This window comes from Gopherus flavomarginatus, chromosome 2 (genome assembly GCF_025201925.1).
Source record: "Gopherus flavomarginatus isolate rGopFla2 chromosome 2, rGopFla2.mat.asm, whole genome shotgun sequence".
Classification (NCBI taxonomy): Eukaryota; Metazoa; Chordata; order Testudines; family Testudinidae; genus Gopherus; species Gopherus flavomarginatus.
The window spans coordinates 175512226-175535784 of NC_066618.1; the positions used below are offsets into that span (position 1 = coordinate 175512226).

Sequence of the window (23559 nt, forward strand, 5' to 3'; positions counted from 1 at the left end):
TTTTTTGATGTGCATTATTTTGCACTTATCAACAAGGAATTTCATCAGCCATTTCATCGCCCAGTCACGTAATTCTTTGCAGTCAGCTTTGAACTTAATTATACTTAGTAATTTTGTATCATCTGCAAACTTTGCCACCTCACTGTTTACCCTTTTCCCCCCAGATCATTTATGAATTTGCTAAACAATGCTGGTCTCAGTACAGATCCTCAGGTGACCCCTCTATTTACCTCTCTTCCCTGTGAAAACTGACCATTTATTCCTACCCTTTGTTTCCTGTCTTTTTAACCAGTTACTCTTTTATGAGAGAACTTTCCCTCTTATTCTATGGATGCTTATTTTGCTTAAGCCTCTGCTGTTTCCCACAATTCACCCCCTCCAACACCCCCATGCCCACAATCAGGAATAAATCAGGGAAGGACTAAGCCAGGCACGCCAGAGCGAGCGAAGAGCTGTTCCCAAAGTAGCCCTGATGGCGGCAGATCAGATAGCGCCAGAGCTGCCACTGGAGTAGTGGCGAGTCAGAGTATCTCCCTGGATCCCCTGCTCCACCCACAGATCTCAACCGGTCTCCTCCCCACCGGGCTGGGCAGGGGGCGTGGATCCTGGCTCGCGCGCTGACAGGGTGAGTGGCCGGGCAGCCCGAGCTGCCAGGGAGCTGCCGCTGCCCTCTCTTGCCCCCGGACCCAGCCTGCTGCGCACCTCTCCCGCCTCAGGCCCGCGCTGCCTGCCCTGGGCGTGGAAAGGCAGAGCCCAGCTCTGAGCAGCACAGCCGGGGATCCTGCTCTGCCGGGGGACCCCCGTGGGTCGGGCACCTGGGGAGTCAGTGTTCCTCCTCTCTGCCTGCACAGGGCTGGGGAAGCAGCTGACAGTGCCTGCCTCTCTCAGCCCTTGCACTCCCTCAACTTGTACCTCCCCCTATTGCTCCTTCACCACACCCCTTCCCCTTGTACTCTTCCTTCACCCCCTTGTACCCTCCCCCAGCCCTCTCCTCCTGCACCTCCCCTCTTCCCCTGAACCTCTTCTCCCGCAACCTTCCTGATCCCCCTCTCCTCCTCCACGAGTACATCACACCCTGCTTCTCTGCCAGTGTAGAGCCCCCAAGCACCCCCACACCTGCTCCTCTGCCTGAACCCTCTTTACTAGATCCCCATCCCTTTCCAGGTACAAGGTTGGAGGGTTAGTCCCTATGCCTTCCATGTGCATTTGGAGCACTAAAGATGGGGTTGCGGGGGACGGGGGCAAGATTTATAGGAAAATGAAATAAAAATAGGAGAAACATTTTGATCCCCACTGCAAGTGTAAATAGGGATTGCTGAGGTGAACGAGGAGGTCACTTTGGTGGGGGGGAGCCCACTGCTGGGATGGTGGGGGGGGCACTAGTGGGCAGGGGTGGGAGCCCAGGGCTGGGGTGGGGGGCAGATAAAATTTTTTTGCCTGGGGTGGCAAAAAACCTAGAGCCAGCCCTGACTGCAGTGCACAGACCAGAGTCAAAGTAAACATATCCTAAGGTTCCTAGTACCCCCTACCCTGCAATGTTAACACTCTAGCCTGTTGTCCACCCTGTTTCCTCACTATGAGGGTGCTACTGATGGGACTCAGGTGCACACAAGGCATGCAGGAGTACATAAACCGCATAATGAGCTCCTTTGGTGGCTGTCTTAGTAGAATGACTGCAGTCACGTGCTTGGGGTAACACAATTCCAGTTGCGCTCTTGGAGTTTGAGGTGCTTAATTTTGTGCTTGGGGTGACAAAAAACCTAGAGCCGGCCCTGACTGCAGTTTGAGAAGACTTTATACTGAACTACCATCTAATCTGAAAATTGGGCTCTCCAGCTCTAGGCCAAGTCACAGTGGCAGGAAAATGCCCATGACCACCTGTTCTTGAGAGAATTAGGACATCAGTCTCCAGGGCTGTCAACCATTTAAAATTAAACTTTTCAATTCTTAATATTTAAAATAAGATGCTTGGCGAAGGTGGTTTTGTTTCTTTGGGATTTTTTGGCCAATTTTGAAGTTTGATATAAAATGAGGGTACCAGAAGAAAAACACACATCCCAGCCTGGCTGCTGCTGGCTTTGGAGTGGCGAAGTGCATCCCCACGGCCGGGGTGCAGTGTGCTCCAGCACCCTTTGGAGATCCCTTATCCCTGCACCCACTGTATCCCAGGAGGTAGGGATCAGGGATCCTCAGGGGGCTGTGGGAAAGTTTTGAGGACAACTCCCACTCACCACCCTCACAGTGCTCACTACACCCCTGCAGATACAGCTCCAGGGAGACCGGGGGGATCCATGGGCAAGGGACAGAGAGCAGATTGGGACCAAGCACTGCCCTGCAGGAAGGGGGAGCAGCAGAGCTCTTGGCTCAGCACAGCTGAGGAGGGATGACCCTCAACATCTCAGTGACTGTGAGCCAGTTCTTGCCTGTCAGCTTTGCTCCCTCCTCCAGGCAAGCTCCATGAAGCAGCAAGGAGTAGCTGGAGCAATGGGAACTGGCTCAGCCAGGCAGTAATGGCACTTCTGGTGGCTGCCTTGGCTGCCTGCTCCTCAGCTGTCAGGAACTCTGGGATTCATCCGGAGGACTTCTGGGACCCGAAACAAGCACACAGGAAACCAACAGGGCTCAACCCTAGGTCCCAGCTTAACATGGATCCTGGGCTTAAATTGTTGTGTAGATACAACTTCCGTGTCAAAGCTGAGACATTGAAATATCAGCATAAATAGTGAAAAATACATTGGTTCTATGAAGTATCACTTTGTAGCAACCCTAACTAGTTATAAGCAGCACAGGCAAGAAAATTTAACTTTCATTCTTAACCATATTGTTTTCACCTGATCCTTTAAAAGTGGCATTTGTCCTCCTTTGCCTTGTTGCAGAATACAAATAAGCCAGTGCAGATGATGTTCCAGAGAGGGAAATTTAATTGGACCTACATACGAACAGTACACATGCATATTGTTGAGCTCTCATATGTCAATAATGACCTCAGCACACTCATACTGCTACCAGATGACATCAGCAATGACATCACTGGCCTAGAAATGGTAAAGAAATTAATCATATTAATACAGAGAATTCAATTGTTTTTATGTCCTAGATGTTTAAATGGTTGCTGTCTTATGGTAAGTGATGCTTCATTCTTGTATTAGGAACAAGTGAAAAGATCTGGCTCAGGAAAAATTAAGAACAGACCAACACATTGTCTAACACTCAGAGAACCTGAGCCTTTTTTGACCTTTGACAAGATTTTCATGGACCCAACACTTTTTTTTCAGTTCTTGCTGTCATCCAGTCCTAGATGCAGAAGCCCCCAAATCCTCCAAGAAAGGCAGTTCTTTCAGACCAAGCAGAACCGGAGACTATTAGAACCATTGACAAAAAGCCAGGATAGATGGGAAAACTTCATACTAAACTATTTACATCTTTGAAGTTTTCCCCAGCACTAATCTGTAAGGACATCAGCACCAGTGTAATGAGTCTGCAGCCCTTACTCAGTCAAGACTCCCATTAACTTTAACTGGAGTTCTGCTGGGACGGAAGCTCTGCTGGATCAGTTCCAAAGATATGCTAGAATGCCAAAAACTCAAGACATACAATATGGTTACTATCATGTACAACAGGACTCTGCTGTTATTACTCTACAACTACTCAGTACTGAAAGTATTCACTATGTGGGGTCAGGAAGGAATTTTCCTCCAGGTCCACATGGCAGAGACCCAGAGGGGATTCACGTTCCTCTGTAGCATGGGGCATGTGTCACTTGCTAGTTTGAACAAGAGTAAAGGGTGGATTCTCTATAACTTGAATTCTTTAAAACAAGATTTGAGGATTTCAGTAACTCAGACAGAGGTTATGGGCCTATTGCAGGAGCAGGTGGGTATGATTCTGCAGCCTCCAATGTGCAGGATGTCAGATTACAGCCAGAAGGAATTATCATGATTATCTAAACACTGAAATCTTCCAGTTACTACAGTAACTTACTGTAAGAAAACACTCTGCTTTACAGTTGAGAAGACACCTGTAAACTAGCCAGAAGCTTTTCAGTGATCTTCACTATATTTGTAAACCATCTCTATAGTTTCTCCATTTAGGATTATGAAGAACATCAATGTTAAGGAAGTTTCATTTTCACTATGTAATTTTTGATTCTCTCTTTTTTAATTAACTGTAGCTAGAAAAAGACTGGTTGTATGAGACATTATCCAGATGGACCAGCTCAGAAATGATGGAGAAAACTGAAGTGGATGTGTATCTGCCCAGGATGAAAATGGAAGAGAGTTATGACCTCAAATCTACTTTGAGCAGCATGGGGATGCGAGATGCCTTCAGTCAGGACTGAGCTGATTTCAGAGGGATGTCTGAGAAAAATGATCTGGTTTTGTCAAATGTTTTTCACAAGTGCTTTGTGGAGATCAATGAAAAAGGCACTCAGGCTGCAACTGCCAGTGCAGCTTCTATGACATCACGAAGTCTCATTTCTGCTATTCAGTTTGCAGCAGATCACCCTTTCCTCTTCTTCATCAGGCACAATAAAACTAAGACCATCCTCTTCTTTAGCAGATTCTGCTCCCCGTAACCACTCAGATTTCTGCTGCTGAACAGGATCTTGCAGCAGCAGGACTATACCACAAAGACATCACCTCAAGTGTCTAAATAGCTTGGGTAATTTTACTTCACTTTCCTGTATTATTGGCTAGTCTTTGTAGCTTGGGGGACAACAAATAATGCAAATTACTAAGAATTTTTCTCTTCTGTTCATGTGGTTAGAGGACTTGATAATGATAATATCTGGCTACAACCCTCAAATGCACAATAAAAATGCACTGTTTGCTTTTTCCAGTGATTGCAAATTGCTCTTTTTCTTAGTGCAACCACAAAGCAGAAGAATAAGTTTGATATAGAGAAATACATCTCAGGAATAAAACAATTACCTGTGCAGGCATACAAAGAGTACACAAGTAGGTGCAGATTGGACCACCCCCACTGAAGTCAATGGAGCTTGGCCATTTATACCAGATGAGGATATGGTCCACAGTCTAATAAGTTATATTGACTTAACATAGGCATGGCTAGCAATGCAATAAAACCATTTGAATGCAAATGTTTTGTAATCTTTACATTTCTACTGGCATTTTTTCTTGTTTGTAGACTGCTTGCAAGTGTTCGGGAAAAACGGGTAAACAGTGAATGTCAAAATTTGCAGATGATACAAAACTCTCAAGACAGTTAAGTCCCAGGCAGACCATGAAGAGTTACAAAAGGACCTCTCAAAACTGGGTGACTGGGCAACAAAATGGCAGATGAAATTCAATGTTGATAAATGCAAAGTAATGCACATTGAAAAACATAATCCCCACTATACATGTAAAATAATGGGTTCTAAACTAGTTGTTACCACTCAAGAAAGAGATCTTGGAGTCACTGTAGATAGTTCTCTGAAAGCATCCACTCAATGTGCAGCAGCAATAAAAAAAAAAGGATAACAGAATTTAGGGGATCATTAACAAAGGGATAGATAATAAGACGGAAAATATCATGTTGCCTCTATATAAATCCACGGTACGCTCACATCTTGAATACTGTGTGGAGATGTGGTTGCCCTATTGCAAAAAAGATATATCGGAATTGGAAAAGGTTCAGAAAAGGGTAACAAAAATGAATAGGGGTAAGGAATGACTTCCATATGAGGAGAGATTAATAAGACTGGGACTTTTCAGCTTGGAAAAGGGATAATTAAGGAAGGATATGATAGAGGTCTATAAAATCATAACTGGTGTGGAGAAAGTAAATAAGGAAGTGATATTTAAATAAGGGAGCTGCTCAGTCCGCTGCCTCTGGGGTTCCCGTTGCTGGCCCCTTGCCAGCCGGGGTCCCCCCCGCTGCAGCCGCACTCAGTACCCGCTGCTGGCCTGGGGGAAGGAACCCCAGGCTGAGACTCCAGATGGCAGGAGCCGGCAGCCGAAACCCCAGGCCGGCAGTGGGCTAAGACCCCAGCTGGCAGGAGCCGGTGGCAGAAACCCCAGAGCGGTGGCAGGCTGGCCACTCAGCCCGCAGCTGCTCTGGGTTTCTGGCTGCTGGCCTTTTGCCAGCCGGGGTCCCCTCTGCAGCCCCACTCACCTTGCTTCCAGTTGGAGTTTCAGTGCAGGCCCCCTGCCAGACAGGGTCCAGACTACTGACCCTGCTCAGCCCTACCAGCTGCCAGGTCCACTCATCTCAGCTGCGATCTGGGGTTCCAGCTGCTGACCTCCTGCCAGCCAGTTATCAACTTATAACTCAGAAGCCTGCGTGCAGCTTAAAGTATCTAAATAGATGCCACCAGACATTGGAAAACTCCGCAAGGAAAAGCAAGGGCAAGGATCAGACTAAACTAATAAGATCTGCATTTTAATTTAATTTTAAATAAAGCTTCTGAAATATTTTGAAAACCTTGTTTACTTTACATACAACAGTAATTTGGTTATATATTATAGACTTATAGAGAGACCTTCTAAAAATGTTCAAATGTATTACTGGCACGCAAAACCTTAAATTAGAACGTATACATGAAGACTTGGCACACCACTTCTGAAAGGTTGCTGGCCCCTGTCCTAACTCTTTGAATTCAGAGGAGAGATTAAATAAACTGGGTACACTAGTGAACCTCCAGGTATATTGAAAATATTCCCACCTGCCTGCAAGCACTTTGGAAGTCCATGCTTCTGGGATGCAGCGCACACCTTTCTTCTTGGTTCTGCTTCCTGAATGGGAAAAGAACAAACATGAAATAATGTTACATAAGGGTTTATTTATTTTATTATACTCACTATGACTGCACAAACACATTCCATCTCAATACTGTCCTGTTAAATATAATATGATAAAGCTGTGTGCTAAAATGTAACCCCAAAGAAGTCGCGTTTATGGTATATGTCTGCACAGACACACTTTCAAGAAAAGGGCTCCTTCACACAGCTAACAGACTTGGATTTTCAAAATACAAGACCAACCTATGGAGAATGAAGGTGCCTGTTTATTTCAGAATTCCTTTTCTGCTATCTTGGAGAGAGGGAACTCTTGGCTGTACATGAGCTGTTAATTTTCATGGTGGGTCTCAGCATGAAATAAACAAACAAAAAACCCTTTGATTTAAAAAAATGTTTCTACACTTCAGCATCCAGTGCACTGAATGCAGATCAGTTTGTGTATCAAAGGATGTCCTTTAGTCCAGCCTTTAAATTAAAAAGGGTTACTAGCCCTCATCCTTCAGTGCACAGAGCACCCACAGCTGCCTTGAATTAGAGAGAAGCTTCTGACATGGGAATATTTTAGCGCTCATTCCATGCATTCTTTGACAACCCCATTTTGGGAGTCTTACATCCTCCACTTAAACATTTGATATTGGTCATGGCTGGACTGGAGACCGAATACCAGGTTCAGTTTGATTGTTTGTCTGATCTGGCATGGCAGTACCTACATTCCTAATGGTTTTAAATGAGGATGTGGAGTCACAAGATCTAATTGATCCCTGCATTACTCCAGTTTTACACTGATACGCCTCAGCTGATATCTATGGAGTTACACTGGTTTAAAACTGGAATAATGCACTGGAGAATCAGGCCACACAGAACACCCATCCAGCAGAAAGACAGACATTTGTGTTGTTTGGTGTAAGTTAAACACTAGCTGTCCTTATTTTAAACAAAAGAGAGTTGCAATGGACAACATCACCAGCCATTCTTACAATAGGCTACTTGGTGTTATTTTTGCTTATCCTATGTCTAAAATATCAGCTCTTATAAGATCATTGTATTCATCTTCTAAATCTCTAAGATTTCTGTTTAAAATACATACAGTGGATCAATAATCTGATCAAACTTTACAACAATAATTTCTGGAAAGTGGTTGGGAGGAAGAGAAGCCTTAGGTAGGGAAACATATTGGGCGCTAGGAGTGGAGAATATAGGCTAGAAGGAAAGGAAAGTGCAATCTCATTTTATTTCTAAACTTATTTGTTGCCAAACAAATATATGGTATGTCAACAATCAAGACAAACATTACAACAGAAAGTTCTGGAAATTGGTGGGGAGGAGGTGTAAGTGTAAGTGGCGAAACAGATAGACCTGTAAGAGTGGATGATGTAGGCTAGAAGGAAGTGCAACTGTTCTATATATCTAAACATGTCAATTGCCTAACAAACAGACCCAGAACTCGGCCGAGGACACAAATAATTCCTTCTCTCTCAAAGGACTCTAAGGTAATATAGATATTTGTATAGACACAATTAGCTTTCTTTGAAACTTATTCTGAATTAGTAAAACCCTAGGCAGATTAAATGATAACATCCATGTCAGGCAGTAAAACATGGCTCAAACATTTTTATCGTGAGTTTAGTTTAGATTTCTGTTTTTAGAAACAGAGTATAAGTATTATAAACTTGCAGAGTTTTAAGAAAAGATGCTGATATGGGGCAAGATGAATCAAAGGAAGAATTTTCTTGAGTAGACGATAATCTTGTTCCTTAAAATCTTGAATTGGATAAATACGGATAAATCTCTGCATGCTGTAGTTCTTTCTCTGAGATGGCACAATACAGAAAATTCGTGGGCCAAGAACTAAATTGTTGTTCACCTGAGAGGGAAGAAAAAAGATATTTTTAGTTTGCCACCTTCTTGTTTGACTTCTCATGACAAAAGAATCCATGACTTAATATGTGTTTGGGTACTCCATAATGAACCATGTTGACAGTCAGAGAAACCTAAGAGGCCAAGGCCTGAGACCCAGATGATCAAAGGTATTTAGGCAACTAAAGATGTATATTGGTGTGTACTGGGATTTTCAAAAGCACCTAAGCAGGTTAGGCAACTAAGTCCTATTGAAATCTATCTTTAAATAATAATAAAGACCATGCATGATTTGCGTGTCAAACAAGTATTTGGATAAGGATCAATTTACAGCAGAGACTATAGGTCAGATATTCTAAGGCAGTCTGGAATTATTGTCAACTAGAAACATTTTCCAGTTTCTGAGGAAAGTTTGTTTGCCCCTGTACAGAGAAAACAACACAAGCTGAAGACTAAGGTAAAATCATGGACCTACTGAATTCAACTGGAGTTGTGTGTTTGTTGTCAACTGAGCCAGGACTTCACCCCAAATCTCTGAGGGTATCAGATTCTGATAGTGAGTAGCAACTCACTGCTTGAGTAGTCCCATTGAAATGAACAGGACTACTCCAGGAGAAAGTCCTATTCAGCATCCGTAAGGGTCTTTGAAATTGGACTACTATAAGAGGAAGGCACTACTCAATTTCAGTCCACATATCAGAATCTGACCCCTAGTATTTTCTTAGTCCTTAATCTGGCCAAACTTTTCACCAACTCCAATGGGAATTTAGACAGTACAAGTTCTGAATAAAGACAAATTAAGGATTTTTTTTCATGATAGTACTGAATTCCATATTGATGTACAACATGTTTATAGGAAATGAAAAATGTTGTAAGTCCATCTGGCAAATCATTAGCAAAGGAGAACATTAAGATGGGAAATTCACAGGTTCCTGCAAACCAAAGTCAGCAGGAAACCACAACTAAATTGCAGTTGTCTGAAAGAGATACTGTTTTACAGCTATAAATATGGAGGATATTTATGCCACCGCCTACATACTGGGCTAAAGATAAAGGGGGGCCAAGGAGCACAGCACCAGCCACTTAACAAATCCAACCTGAAATGTTTTTTTTGGCCCAAACTCTTTGGTAAATTTGTGTCAAATTTGTGAATAGTTGCAGGTCGACCAAGATTACGTTTTTTAGCAGATAAACTATGTGTCAGAAAAACTTCATGCAGGTCTTTTTATCTATGTGTGAAAGTCTTGGAATACCTCCCTGGGAAGAAATCAAGGGTATCCCTTTTCACAGTTAATGGAGACAGATTAGAGTATAATGTTCCTATCAGTTAACCCCAACTGGAAAAGTATTGCAATAAATAGATGTTCACACATCTTACATAGTGTATATTTCTTTTACAATAGAATAAGCTGATTCAGTGATACCTTATCACATATTAATCAGATCATTCTCTACCCATTGTCTGTTGTTGTTACCTAGACATCAGGGGTCAAACTGGGCTCTCATTTACGCCTGGGTATATCTGGTTAACTCTTCCGAAGTTGCTCTAGCTATATCTGGATGCAAAAGACAGCCTAATGTGGCCCTGATCACATACAAACAGAAATGAAGCATCCAATAATCCCTCTCAGGAAGCCTGATTTTGAACTCATACTGCTGTAAATCATGAGTAACTCCCCTGAAGTCAGATGGGGAGATGCATCAGCGTGTTTCATTGCTCTAAGAAACTGTGTTGGTAGAAGATTTTACTCATTGTAGTGCTGTACATTAGCCACAGAAGTGGAAGAAAATGGATAGTCTCAGTTTCCTGAGTGGAGAATTGGAGATGAGGCTGTTTTCTTAATGGGAATTCTTTTTTTAAAAGTCTGTATCACAGTCTTCCCAGCACTTCTGCCCATTTCCACCCTGAGGCTAGACACATGTGTATAACTAACAAGAAAGCCACAGAAACCTTCCGATGCAGTAAGAGGTTGAGAAAAGAGACTGTTGAACTCTGTTGATTTGGTTTATTTTTTTCATCTGCAGCTTTTCATTTTCACAATGAGCTCCATCAGTGAAGCAACTACCAAATTTTGCCTTGACTTTTTCAAAGCACTGAATGAAGATTATCCATCTGAAAATATCATCCATTCTCCTCTGAGTATCTCAGCTGCCCTGGGCATGGTCCTTCTTGGGGCCAGAGGTGATACTGCTGCCCAGATACAAAAGGTAGGCAATAATAAGGCATTTGTTTTATGCCTTCATTTTTGTTCAACAATGGCAGACCATTACATGTGCAGTGTTACCTGAGCTCCTCAAGCCTTTTCTTTTCTTGTAACTAAGAGCAGTTTTCTTTTCCATGGGTAATAAAGCCTGCACAAGCAGCAATTACCCTAGTAACTGTCTGAAAGGCAATTCTACATTGAATGGAATTGAACTTTATGGAGTTGAAAGGATGCCTGGCAGAAGCTGCAGGCTGAGAACATAATTGTGAACTGGAAATAACATTTTCAGCCCAAGAAAAAGAGATTTTCCCCCTCAAGCCCTGATCTTGCAACCATTCCATACATGTGTCATTACACATATGAGTTGTGCATAATGGTACTTGGGTAGGTTATTGTCTGTGAGACAATGGCCTATGTTGCAGCTTCACTTACCCTCTGCTGAGATTGGTCTATTTTGGCCTGGAGGGATGTTTGAGCCTCTTGGCTAATAGCTCAGCCCCAGCAGAAGAGATCATCTCAGATAAAACCCAGAGAAATATTTCCTCAATATTTTCAATTTCCAGACCCTGATCTTCATTTTACTCATACTGCCTGATGTCATTTCTGTCTTGTGCATTATATCAAAAGAGAGCCTACCATGTAGCCTACATGGTTATTTCAGAAATGTGTATATCTCTGATGCAGGGTCCTTTTTAGTTGCTTACTACGAACGTGCTGAGCATCAGATTTATTAATGCTGAAGTGTCACAAGTTTGGTCGTAGTTATAAAAATATAATTTGAATATCTAGTTTAGCAAAAGTATTAACCTATTTTTGGATCCCATGAGCCTGTATGAGTCACATTTTTCATTGGAAAAAGCTTGGATTGCACAGGAGTTATCAGTCTTTGAATACAACTGTCATTATTAGAACTTCCAGACAGATATTTTGCTGTGAAGGCTAGACAAGGGACCAAATACAGTTAGCAACTGTAAAGGAATATGCACACGAGAGGAATGAAATTAAAAAAACAAAACAAAAAAAAAAACAGGTTCCAATGCTATTGCCACAGAAGTCATTGGTAAAACTCCTGTCCACTTAAATATGGGCGGACCTAACTCTACATTTGACAAACAAACACTGCATTTGTTGGAATTAAATGTAGCAAACTCTGAAATCATTTCCATTTGTTTTGAGATTGTTCCTTAAATGTAGGTTTTTAAATAATAAACTTTTATCCAAGTCCTAATCCTGCGATAGGATCCGCTATTGCAGATTGCTACATGCCTGCAGAACACTACTGAATTTATTGCCCTATTTCAACATAGTGTAAAAAGGTGTAAAAACTGAATATTATGGCAGAAATAGGAGTGAGTTCCCCAATCATAGAAATATAGCTCACCCTTTTGGTGATTTTAAGTAGTATTCACCAACTGGCTTGCTGATTTTGATGTCAATAGATGCACTGGGGCATCCAGTGATAAAAGTTGAGAATAGCTGCCTTTTGACATCATGATGTCCATCTCCAATAGAAAGAACAGTAGGTAAGACAGACAACTGAATTTTCTCATGACAAGTTCAGTTTTATATATTGTCATAAGTAAATCAATATAGTGTATAACTGTTGCAATCTTACATTTCTATCTCAGGTTCTTCGCTTCACTAAACTTAGAGAAAATGAAAATCCAGGAACAGGAAGATCTTCAGAAGCAACAAGTGATGTTGGTATCTTAGAAAAACTGCTGGTATCTTAGAACAAATGTTGAAGTTGGACAAACTCTGGAGAATTTGAACCTAAACTCAAAATTGGCAGATTAGAATTATAACATAAAAATGGGGTCTGGGGGAATGCTGTGATGGTAGGTGACAGTAGGTGGAAGGATAGAAATGTATACAAGATAGCAAAGAGTAAGGTTTAGGATTTTTTTTTATTGAAAATGCTGTACAATTATATGCTTGATTTGTGGATGCCATAATTGCAACTGCACTCACAAGTGATCAGTTCAGTTTGCATCTTGCTATTTCAGTGGGCTCCTACCATGATCATGAGCACGTGCATGTATAAATCAGATATACAGAAAACATTTGTAACTCTACTAACCTGAACATTTTTCGCTGTTCAACAAATTCGCATGTATAGTGCTCCATAAGTAAGGAGTGGAACATCCCAAAAGAGCCACGAATTGCTTAGTCCTTATAACAGAGCTTTTGCTCCATAGATCTGCAGACTATCAGAAACAAGAACAAGTCAGAGAAGGCAAAGCTAGTTAAGTTATTGAATCCAAATGGTTTCATAGGAGAACAATTATTTTTTTAAAAAGCAGTGCCTCTGTTACTCTCAGCCTTCTTCAGTCAGAAATAAACTACAACAACTTTGTGTTATTTGAAGGTTCCTGGTGATCAGTGTGATATACCTGGAGGGATTCATTCCCAGTTTAATGACATCTCAGCAATCAACAAACCTACCACTTCCTACGAGCTGGCTAATGCCAACAGACTGTATGGAGAAAAGACATTCAATTTTCTTCAGGTGAGTTGCACTGAGGATCACATTCATGGCCTGTGACATTGTAGGACAGATAGGGATGAACAACATGGGCTTAGTTCAATTGAGGTCCCATTTTCTGCTGACTTGGATGGGAGGTGTGTCCACTTAGGCAAGGGGTGGAGTTGATCCCATGGAGCTACCGAATAGTAGGGCAGAACAACCAGTCATCTTCAAATAAATCCATATGGTTCCAGAATAGAATGTTTAAGATAATTTCAGTCTAATGGCTTAGTTACAGGCTCTGCTCATTTGTCCCCAGTTACAGAGCATTGAAACCTAACTGTAATTAGCTGTGCTGAACAGCACTGAAAGTAAATGTAAAAGCAGCAAAGTATCCTATGGCACCTTATAGACTAACAGACATTTTGGAGCATGAGCTTTCGTGGGTGAATACACAGACATTTTGGAGCATGAGCTTTCGTGGGTGAATACCCAAGTATTCACCCACGAAAGCTCATGCTCCAAAATGTCTGTTAGTCTATAAGGTGCCACAGGATTCTTTGCTGCTTTTACAGATCCAGACTAACATGGCTACCCCTCTGATACTTGAAAGTAAATGTTTACTATTACTATTTGCATTATGGTAGTGCCTACAGGCCAGGGTCTCACTGGGCTAGACATTGTACAAAAATATAATAAAGAGACAGTGTTATGTAAACCTTACCCTGAAAAGCTGTTTTATATAGTACGTTATTGTTACCCATGTTTGTCCTCAGCTTTGTAACTATTACTTATATAATTACTTCAGTACATCAACAGCAAAATAAAGTTTGTAGTCAAAAGTTGTTATAGTCAAAAAAGTAATTGTTTAATCATGGCACCAGGTACTCAGATATATATTCAGAGTTGTATTTGCTTGTGTCACTGACAAAATTAAGATTTTAATGCTTTTTACTCTTGTTAGCACCTAGAAGCAACACAGTGATGGGAAAGTGAGCTAGAATTATTCTAGCTCATGCAAATTCAATAAAATTAATCACTGTGTTCTGGGGTTCATGCTACATTTTTAACCAATTAATTTCACATTATTTACAAGGCCTCGCCATTTCATTTGTGTGAAATTTCATAAGCCCAAAAACTTTTCTCAATTCAGCTTCCAAAATTTGCTTCTAGTTTGAAATTTCACATGGAAGTATGGTTGAAGTCATCTTTAGTTATTTTGGCTGGTGGGAAAACATTACAGGACAGTGCTTCAAAACATTCATGAATTACATATAAATATACAGTCACAGACACACTAGGTTAGACTGAGACAGAAGTGGCGAGACAATATATATAGGTTTCTAGTTCCAGGATAAATTCTGGGTTCTACCTGTAGAACTAACAGGAAGACCTGTAGTGGGTCCTGTTCCACCAGTTTCTCCTGTTCTGCAGTCCACCCACGATGGCAAATAAACTTGAGAAACCTAAGGATTGGTTGCTGCAAGAGGAGGCAGCATCTATCAGATCTTTCCACTGAATGGGAGTAGAAAGTGGCCTATGTGAAAATAGTCCCCTAGTCCTTTAGGGCATAAGCAGCCATTTAAGGACCATGAGAGGACCTGTGACAACCAGACATTCTGGTTATTCAAGAAAGACCTAGCTCCCCCTTCCATTGGGTAACCAAAACCTGATGTTCTGTAAATGCCTGCTGAAGTGGATAGGTTGCAGGGGGATAAATGTGTTTATTGCATCTAAAAAACAGAGAGTAAATCAGCCTTACATAACAAGATCACATGCAAAAGCAAACACCAGCCTCACCACAGCAGAACTCCTAAAATCTGTGAGTAGTCATTATTATTTATACAGTAGTAAAACCTAGGGGCCCTCTTGTGCTAGAATGATATAGAAACGTAGCAAAAGACAGTCCCTGCCCCAAAACTTACAATATAAATAGACAGAACAGATGCAGATGTAGGAGAAAAGCAGTAACACTATTGTTATTTCACAAATGGGGAACTGAGACACAAAGATTAAATGACTTTCTCAAGGTCATACAATGAGTCTGTGGCAGAGTCAGTCAGCTGGCAGAACTTCAAAGAGTTTCAATGTTTTACTGTTTTATGTAAATGGTCCAAACCTATGTGGCCCTGTATCCCTATGCGCTCCCCATTCTGCTAGTCCTCACACTGTCTCTAGCATGTACAAACACACTTTTGAATATTTTGTATATTTCTTGCAGTGCTGCAGAACTAAAAAACAGGGACATTTTATTTTATTTCATTCAAGAGACAGCCTAAAAAGAGACCTGTTTTCTGATGTATTGTTCTGACATTCTCTCTTATTGTACAGCAATACCTATCCTGCATACAAAAGTTATACCAGGCTGAATTGAAACCATCTGATTTTCGGAATGCTGCAGAGGAAACCAGAGGGCAGATAAATTTGTGGGTTGAAACCTTTACAAAGGGTAAGGACAAGTGAGCCATTGGCTGCTATTTCTTGATATTTAATAAAAAACAATGAGGTAAAGTGTACAAGGTGCTTAAAAACCTGGAGGAGAACAATATTTTGTCATAATTGGAGCATTCCCAATATGGAGCTGCAGTGGCAGCTCTCAGCAATTTGACCACCTGAGTGACCTGAAGATGGGTCATTAATTCCCACAGAGAAAACATATTTGAGGAGAACAGAGTAGCCAGCAGACTCTGGACCTAGTCCTACACCCATTGAAATCAACAGGAATTCTTCTGACAGCTTCAGTGGGAGTTGGATGAGAACACCTGTGTGTCTGACTGCATGGAGCTTAATGAATTATCCAATCAGATGCAAGAGGTATTGGGCAAGGAGAGGGGACCTTCAAAAAGTACCTTGATTTATGAGCTCCTCTACAGATAAGGTAAATGACAGCGCCCTACTAAAAATTTGACGTGGAGCCAAGATTAGTCAGGAGAAGCGAAGAATAAAATGGCCATTTTGGGAGATGACATCTGTTCTCCATTGTTCACTTGAGGCACTTCAGTGTGTCAGTGTATGGAAGCTACAGAAATGCTCTTTGTGTTCCACTTGTTCTGTGAATAGATAGAGGACTTCAGCCTCTCAGGCCTGTCAGTCTAACATCTTTCATGTGTGTCTAGTATCATGTTTATATTCTTATACACAGTTACATGCACGCACTGTACATCTATGTTATTACAACAGATAAATGAAACTAGAGTTACTGAACTGCCAACACAAAATAATTTGTCTCATTTTTTAAGGTAAAATCAAGGATCTCTTTGTCCAAGACAGTCTTTCTGCTGATACTGTGTTAGTTCTCGTGAATGCTGTCTACTTCAAAGGGCAATGGGCAGTGGAATTTAAGAAAGAAAACACCAAAGAAAGACCTTTTCAGATTAACAAGGTAGATTACAGAAATACACACATCACATCATTGCTCCTATTGTTTTACATGGTTGGGAGACAATGGGGAGCTACAGCTGGCTACTTAAATCTAGGGCTCTATTATGGCCTAGGGACCAGCTGTGGAGGTGAAGAGGGAGCTGTTTCCCAAAGCTTCTGCTAGGAGAGCGCATCATGCCTGACACAGGTACAATGCCTCACAAAGCCACCTGGGGCATGGGGGAAATCAGTGTATAAGAAGCTGAAGAATCTGCCCTTCTCTGTGGCCCGTCAGCTCTTCTATCAGGAATGGAAGTATTCAGGACAAAGCCCCACTTTCTCCCCTTCCCTTTTGGGGCTGCAGGTGCAGTTAGGTTTACTACCCGTGTAAAGATTAGCACTCGTGAGCAAAGACCAACTGGCCCCTGAGCAGAGGCCTAGCACAAAGGTGCTTCTTGTACCTTCCCTTGCTACACTCCTAATTTGGAGCAGTCCATAGTCTGGCCTCTAATGATTTTCTTCATAGACCCTTAACTGGTTTGCTCTATATTCGGACCTCAGTGAGTTGTTCTGCTGCCACATTTACAATGACTGCCACCAAAAGATCCATTTAGTCTGTGTTCAGTTTCCACATTCTGTCACCAGACTGATCTCCCTCCTCATTAAGGTTGAATATTGAAAGTGTTTTTTTTAAGTGATATTCTGTACATTGTCCCTGTGCTACTCCCTCTCCATCCCCATCTTGTGTGAGCAATGAATGTAGAGTAGCCAGCTTCGTAATGCTTCAGTTCAGTTTCACCTTCTGTTGGTCATATATTAGCATAATGTAGCAAAAATAGGTTGGCAACACTGCAGGGAAACATTTGTTTAGCTAAAGGAAAATTGTTCCTAGTGGAACCTGTTTCCATTAAATTGTTTTGTAAATGTCTATTGCTTTTAGGTTTTGTAAATTTCTGGGTCAATTTGACCTGAGAACATGCTTTTAAATGGAAATTTAAATTAAAGAAAAGATGAAAACCTGTAGTTTTAATATCCTTAGCATGGTTCTCAAGTTGGACAACCAAACTGTGAGGCACACAATATCAATGGCAACTTCTGAAATAGCATTAACTCTTTTAAACCTTTTATTCTTTTTGAGGTGGGTGTGCCGGCACAGGGAGATAATAAATGGTACCTTAGCTTTAAAGGGGCAGAGGAGAAGCAGCATGGTGGAATTCTGGATCATGGGAATGGGCTTTATGGGGTTTCCCAGTCTCCCCTCACCCAATACTTCACTGACTCCTTTCCCTTGAGTCCAAGATAGAGATGAAACTGTTGTGAGATGTTCGAAGAGGTTCAAGAGAACTTTATACCTTTCTTCAGAAGGTGATTATCTAGCCATGAACAACTACTGCAGCATTTGAGTCTAAGTGAAGATGCAATACAAGGAAAAATGTTTAAATGCTGGATGATATGTTGTATGTCTCTCACTTGTTACTACTTGTCACTGCTTTCAGACTACAAGTAAACCTGTGCAGATGATGTACCATCAGGGCACGTACAAAATAGCTACAATAGAGGAGCATCACAGTCAGGTGCTTGAACTCCCATACAAGGGTGGTGACCTGAGTATGTATATACTGCTGCCAAAAGACTACATGGGTCTAACACAGGTAAAGTTACCTATGATGAGATGATAACCTTATAACCAGATTATGAACATAGACAGACAGTATAGGACAAAATAACTTTCCTCTTCTTTGTTGCAGAGCATGCTTGTATCTATTGGGTGTCTGGGAAGTGGGCGGGCAAAGCCCGCCCACTGCTAAAGGATCCTCCCCCAGCCTAAGGGGAGGAACCACAGGACCACAGAACCCACTGAGTTCGGGGGACAACTAATAGAAGAACAGGGACAGGAGTTAGGTCAAAGGGTCATAAGAAGGGAACCTGACGGGGACACCGAGCAGAGAACCCCGGACAGCGCCCACTGCTCCTCGAAGGCGTCAAGGGAGCCAGTGGACGCCGCCCAGAGGAACTCCGCCCGGATGCGTGATCGGACTATGGAGCAGCAGAGCATGCTTGTAGCAGGGTGGTTACCCGCTCCTGCCCTTTGCAGCTTAAAACAGCCCAGGAGGGGGCTGTAGCTGGAGCCAGAAGCCTGGGCTGAGGGTGGGAGTGGCTGCAGCTGGGGGCCACACCCCAAACTGAGCAATAAGGCTGCATAAGAAGGCCAGGGGAGCCAGAAGCAAAAAGAGTCTCTCTCGCTGGCTGTAGAGGGAGAAGGGCCTGGCTGCTGGGAACTAGACAAGGTACCTAGCATGGAGCAGGGCTGGGGAAAGGCAGTGGAGCTGGGGAGCTCCTGCCTGGAAAGCCCCAGGATGCAGCCTAGGATTAGGCCAAGAGGTACTGGGGTTGCAGGGTGCAATCCAGGGGCAGGCCAAGGCAGCAGGTCCAAACCCCTTTGCTGATGATGAGTGGCTGATACTGCAGTCTGCCCCAGGGCATGGGGCTAGACAATGACTGGCAGTAGCCAATACTGAAGCGAAGTGGGGATAGAGGGTGGGGGGTTCCCAGGGAGGGGAAACCCTAAAGAAAAGGGGTTGCTGCCAGGGGGCAGAACCCCAAGTAAAAGGGCACCGGGTCCAGGGAGTGACACAAGGGCCAGCTGGGACAGGTGGATTACTGGCCTGCAGAGGGCGCTCCAAGCTGGAATATTGAGCTAATTCCCGAAGTGACTAGCAGGAGGTGCCGTGGGGGTGAGGCCGCCTGGTTACAATGCTGCATGTTGAATAGTAAATCTGAAAGCAGGCTCCTTATGTTCCTGTGTCTACTGAATTTTCAGAAAATAAACAATTAGCCAGCCTTTTTATTCTCCAGTGGGGCACAGTGAGAATGTAATTAATACCTAATTGCTACATTTTTGTATTATCAACCTTTCTAAATAGTTAATACCCACCAGACCAGTCTAAAAATGAATGAATGATAAATGCATACAATATAGGTAACACATCAGCAGATCCACAGAGGCTGTCTGCCACATATTGCTGCCAGACTTAACATCTGATCTAGCTCCCTAACCCTTCTTCCATACAATTCAATTGCAAAACACCCACTGACTTCACTGGTGCAGGATCAAGCCCTTTAGCTCTAATGGTAGAGGTCTGAGCATTGAAGTTAGAAGTACCACCATTGACTCCCACTGGTGACCCAGCATTGTGGTCATTATATTTACATTTAAAAAAAGAAAACAAGATTCTATAATCAACACTGGACAAACACTTATTTGGAAATCTTTAGGGTACAGCTACATGGAGATAAAAGCCCTGTGGCTGAGGGGCTAAAAATTGCAGTGTACATGTTCAGGCTTAGGCTGGAGCCTGAGCTTTAGGACCCTGTGAGGGTAATGGGTCCCAGAGGCTGTACTCCAGCCTGCATCCAAATGTTCACACAGCAATTTTTCAGCCACGCTGCCTGAGTCAGCTGACACAGGCCAGCTGTGAGGTTTTTATTCCTTTGTAGACATACTCTTAGTGTACGTCATGCTACTGATCCCAGTAGTATTGTAAGAAACATGCCTGATGTGGCTACCAGAGTGTGAATGAAAAATCATTTTTCCCACCTTCTCATACAGTGCGTGTCTTGTTGATTTTGATGCATAAGCACAAGATTCTGATTCCCGTGTATCTTTATACCTGCAGCTGGAAAAGGAACTTACCTATGAGAAATTATCAACTTGGATTAGCCCCAACCATTTGAAAGAAGATGAAGTGGAGGTGTCTCTTCCTCAGTTCAAAATTGAGACAAGTGCTCAACTTAACAAATATTTAAAGGCTTTAGGAATGACTGATGTGTTTCTCCCGGGAGTATCAGATTTATCTGGAATGGCAGAAATACGTCGCCTGTTTGTGAGTCACGTTGTCCATAAGGCTTATATAGAGGTCAATGAAGAGGGCACTGTGGCAGCAGCTGCAACTGGAATTGGAATAAGTACAACCTCACTACGTATTCCTGTACGGTTTGTAGCTGATCACCCTTTCCTCTTCTTTATCAGACACCAAAAAACCAAATGCATTCTCTTCTATGGTAGATTTTCTTCCCCTTAAAGGAAAATCTCCAATTAAGACAAGAGAAATCCCAGGCCATGGAACTATAGTACAGAAAATACAACAGAAATGTTATTCTCTTCATTTTCTCTTTTCCTTGCACTGTATCTAGATAGTGACTCCATAGTTATGAGTGAAAATGCACACTATGCTCATGGTAGGACTGTGTTACTAGCACTACAGTCTTACCTTGTCTGCTGTTTCCCTCCCCTGCAAACTTGCTTCTGGTTCTTATTTAAAGAAAGTCCCATTCTCTCAGCACCTGAGGAAGGGCTCTTCTGCTAAGTCCTAGATCACTAGGAATCTCCTTGAACCAGAGCTCTGATAACTAGTAGTGAAATAAAGAACTATGAATTTTATTAATCATCCTAAACTGAATGGGTATCAACACAAGCATTGCCCAAACTCTTGCAGTAGAGAACCTGGCCCAAAGTTGTAGCAATGTAACAGGTGAATAATCAGGCACATTGTTTTCACAGTTATTGTTATTGCCCTTCTGCCACCTTTACTACTCCTGGAGGAATTCTGTGCCAAAAAAATTAAAAACTCTGTGCACAATATTTTAAAACTCTGCAAACTTCTTTTCTATTTGTGAAAAAAACACAAAATAATCATGCCAGTTTCAATTATTTTGGCAATTAATTTCAAAATATCTGTCTGCAAGTATGTCTGTAACAATACAGACAAAAAATATATTCAGGAAATGTTTTTTGATGAATAGATTCCTTATTAGGCATATTCATACAGAATTTTGTATAATGATTCATTTGAGGTACACCTGTACTCACAGAGAATTGTGCTTACTTCATAAGGAATCCTGCTGAAGTGAGTAAGGACTACCATGGAGGAAAGTACTGTTCAACATGATGTGGAGCAGAGGGAGAAGGGAGAGTTGGAAAACAGAGTCTAACCCTTTAGCACTTGAATATGAAGTTAACACTGTACACTGATACAAACTTCTATAGTCAGGGTGTGAGTTAGGGAAGTTGTGGGAATTTTGTACTTCCTGATGCCTGCATTGAAAATTAACAATAATGTTTCTGTGACCCAAGAACCACTTAATACCAGCTGGCAAGGAGATGCAGAGGGCTCCAGGGTTCTCCTGATTCTCATTCTTCAAAAGAATTGTCATGTGAGTTAGAAATAAGAGTCCGTGTTGCACTCTCCATCAATGTTGTTGTGAAATGTATATGAGGACACTATGTAAGGAATGGTGTATCTATATTGAACATATGTTCTTAAAGTCTGTGTCTGAGGGTTGGTCACCGGCAAAGGTAAAAAACAGGTTTTTTGTCATACACGAAATGTTTAGCCACCTAGGTATTTACATGTAAATTGAGTGTTGTTTCATTCACAATGGGTCTCCTATTACCAGTCTGAACTGAATGCAAATGAAGGATTGTGAATACTTCAGACAGGAACTAATAGGAAGAAAAGAGCAGGGAGGGAGAACCTTATCTTGAGGTGCACCTCAATGGTTTGTTCTACTATATTTCGGAGGCAAAGTAGACACCCAGGCATCCCTCAGCTAGGAAGCAAATGGACAGCAGATTTGCCTCATGAAGGTGGAATCTCAGCCAGGCTGGGCTGAAAACTGTGGAGAGAACTTTGGGTGGGAAGTTTCTTTATCAGCAGGTCAATCTGTTAGTTACATGTAGCTAATCTATAGAAAGAGCGTTATTTTGCTTTATATATAACCATTTGATTCCAATATTCTTGCTCACTATTACTTGAATCTCTAGTCTTTGAGAATAAATGTATTCTTGTTTTCATTGTAAACACATCGAAGTGCTGTGGTGATGTGGAGTAAAGGAATGATCCTGAGTTGGATCTTACAAACTGGTGTGTAGTGTTTCTTTGGGAATGGCAGGCCCAGTAATTCTGTGAGTGTTCAGTGGATCAGGGATCAGACACTGCAGGGAATGCTCAGAGGACTCAAGGGTTGAAGTGTGTCCATCACTACTTGTGCAGAGAGAACAAGGCCTGAGGGGTTCTGGAGGGTAGTGCTTGTATAGCTAGAGGCTGTTGGTTTCAGGGAGCTGATCCATAGCAGGCTCAAACATGGCTGCTTCACGTTAAAGGCAGATGGTGGTGAGATGCCTCAGAACCCTGGGTACCCCGGGGGAGCATCACAGTTGCATTAGCAGTTTTTAAAATAATTTAATTGGTTATAATTTGACTAAGTCCAATTGTTTGCCATGATTTGTGAGACTATTGTGACAGGAAACTTGGGATCTTCCAAATTTCATGTAGCAATTTCCTGTCAGTTATTTAGAGTTTAACACGAAATTAAAATTTTCTGTAGACTTGTCAGAAAAATCTAAATTGTAATTAACCAATTGTCTTCCAAAAGGGCAACTGGGGAAAACAAGTCTTTGTGCAGTGCTCTCGAGATTGTAATTTTATGGCTTTTCTTTGGTGAAGTATTATAGTTGTATTTTGCTTTTGACCTTTTAATTTGTGCAACTGCAATGCATCTATACAGCTGTCAAGTCAAGGATTCAGTAAATCACTACATATTTTATCATTTTCAGCAGTGGTAGGAAAATAAGCTGAACAGAAGTTGAAGACAAACCTGTGTGCATGTGATAAGAATGAAGCAGCAAGAGTAGAACACTACTATAAATGGTCACATGGTGATAGACAGTATATAGACAGCACTTGGGCATGTACTTATGTCCCACTGATTGCAATGGGACTCAAGCATGTGCTTAGCATGTATTTGTGCTGCCTGAATATGGATGCTCTCCTCAATCACAGATATAACATACACCTTCTTCTAATCATTTTTAAGGGACAAGTGAGTACTAATAATATTGATATTTTGGCAGTGCTTCTCAGTTTCA

At 42.0% G+C, this 23559-nt stretch overlaps 2 protein-coding genes across 2 annotated transcripts in view; both read left to right on the forward strand.

The window, feature by feature from the left end:
• LOC127044905 (leukocyte elastase inhibitor-like) overlaps positions 1 to 23559 on the forward strand; it is a 186158-nt gene that overhangs the window by 58348 nt on the left and 104251 nt on the right. The gene's annotated exons all lie outside the window — the stretch shown is intronic.
• LOC127044894 (serpin B3-like) lies at positions 8146 to 22552 on the forward strand. Its single transcript, XM_050940158.1, has 8 exons — positions 8146 to 8233; positions 10626 to 10808; positions 12433 to 12504; positions 13173 to 13313; positions 15603 to 15720; positions 16511 to 16653; positions 18128 to 18283; positions 20309 to 22552. Exons 2-8 carry the CDS (start codon positions 10641 to 10643, stop codon positions 20711 to 20713), a joined length of 1203 nt encoding a protein of 400 aa, XP_050796115.1. The 5' UTR covers positions 8146 to 8233; positions 10626 to 10640; the 3' UTR covers positions 20714 to 22552.

Coding starts and splice junctions, on each gene's coding strand:
- LOC127044894 (XM_050940158.1), top strand. CDS start 10,641: ATGAGCTCCATCAGTGAAGCAACTACCAAATTTTGCCTTGACTTTTTC. Junction 13,314..15,602: donor AGACATTCAATTTTCTTCAG/GTGAGTTGCACT, acceptor CTTATTGTACAG/CAATACCTATCCTGCATACA. Junction 16,654..18,127: donor GACCTTTTCAGATTAACAAG/GTAGATTACAGA, acceptor CACTGCTTTCAG/ACTACAAGTAAACCTGTGCA.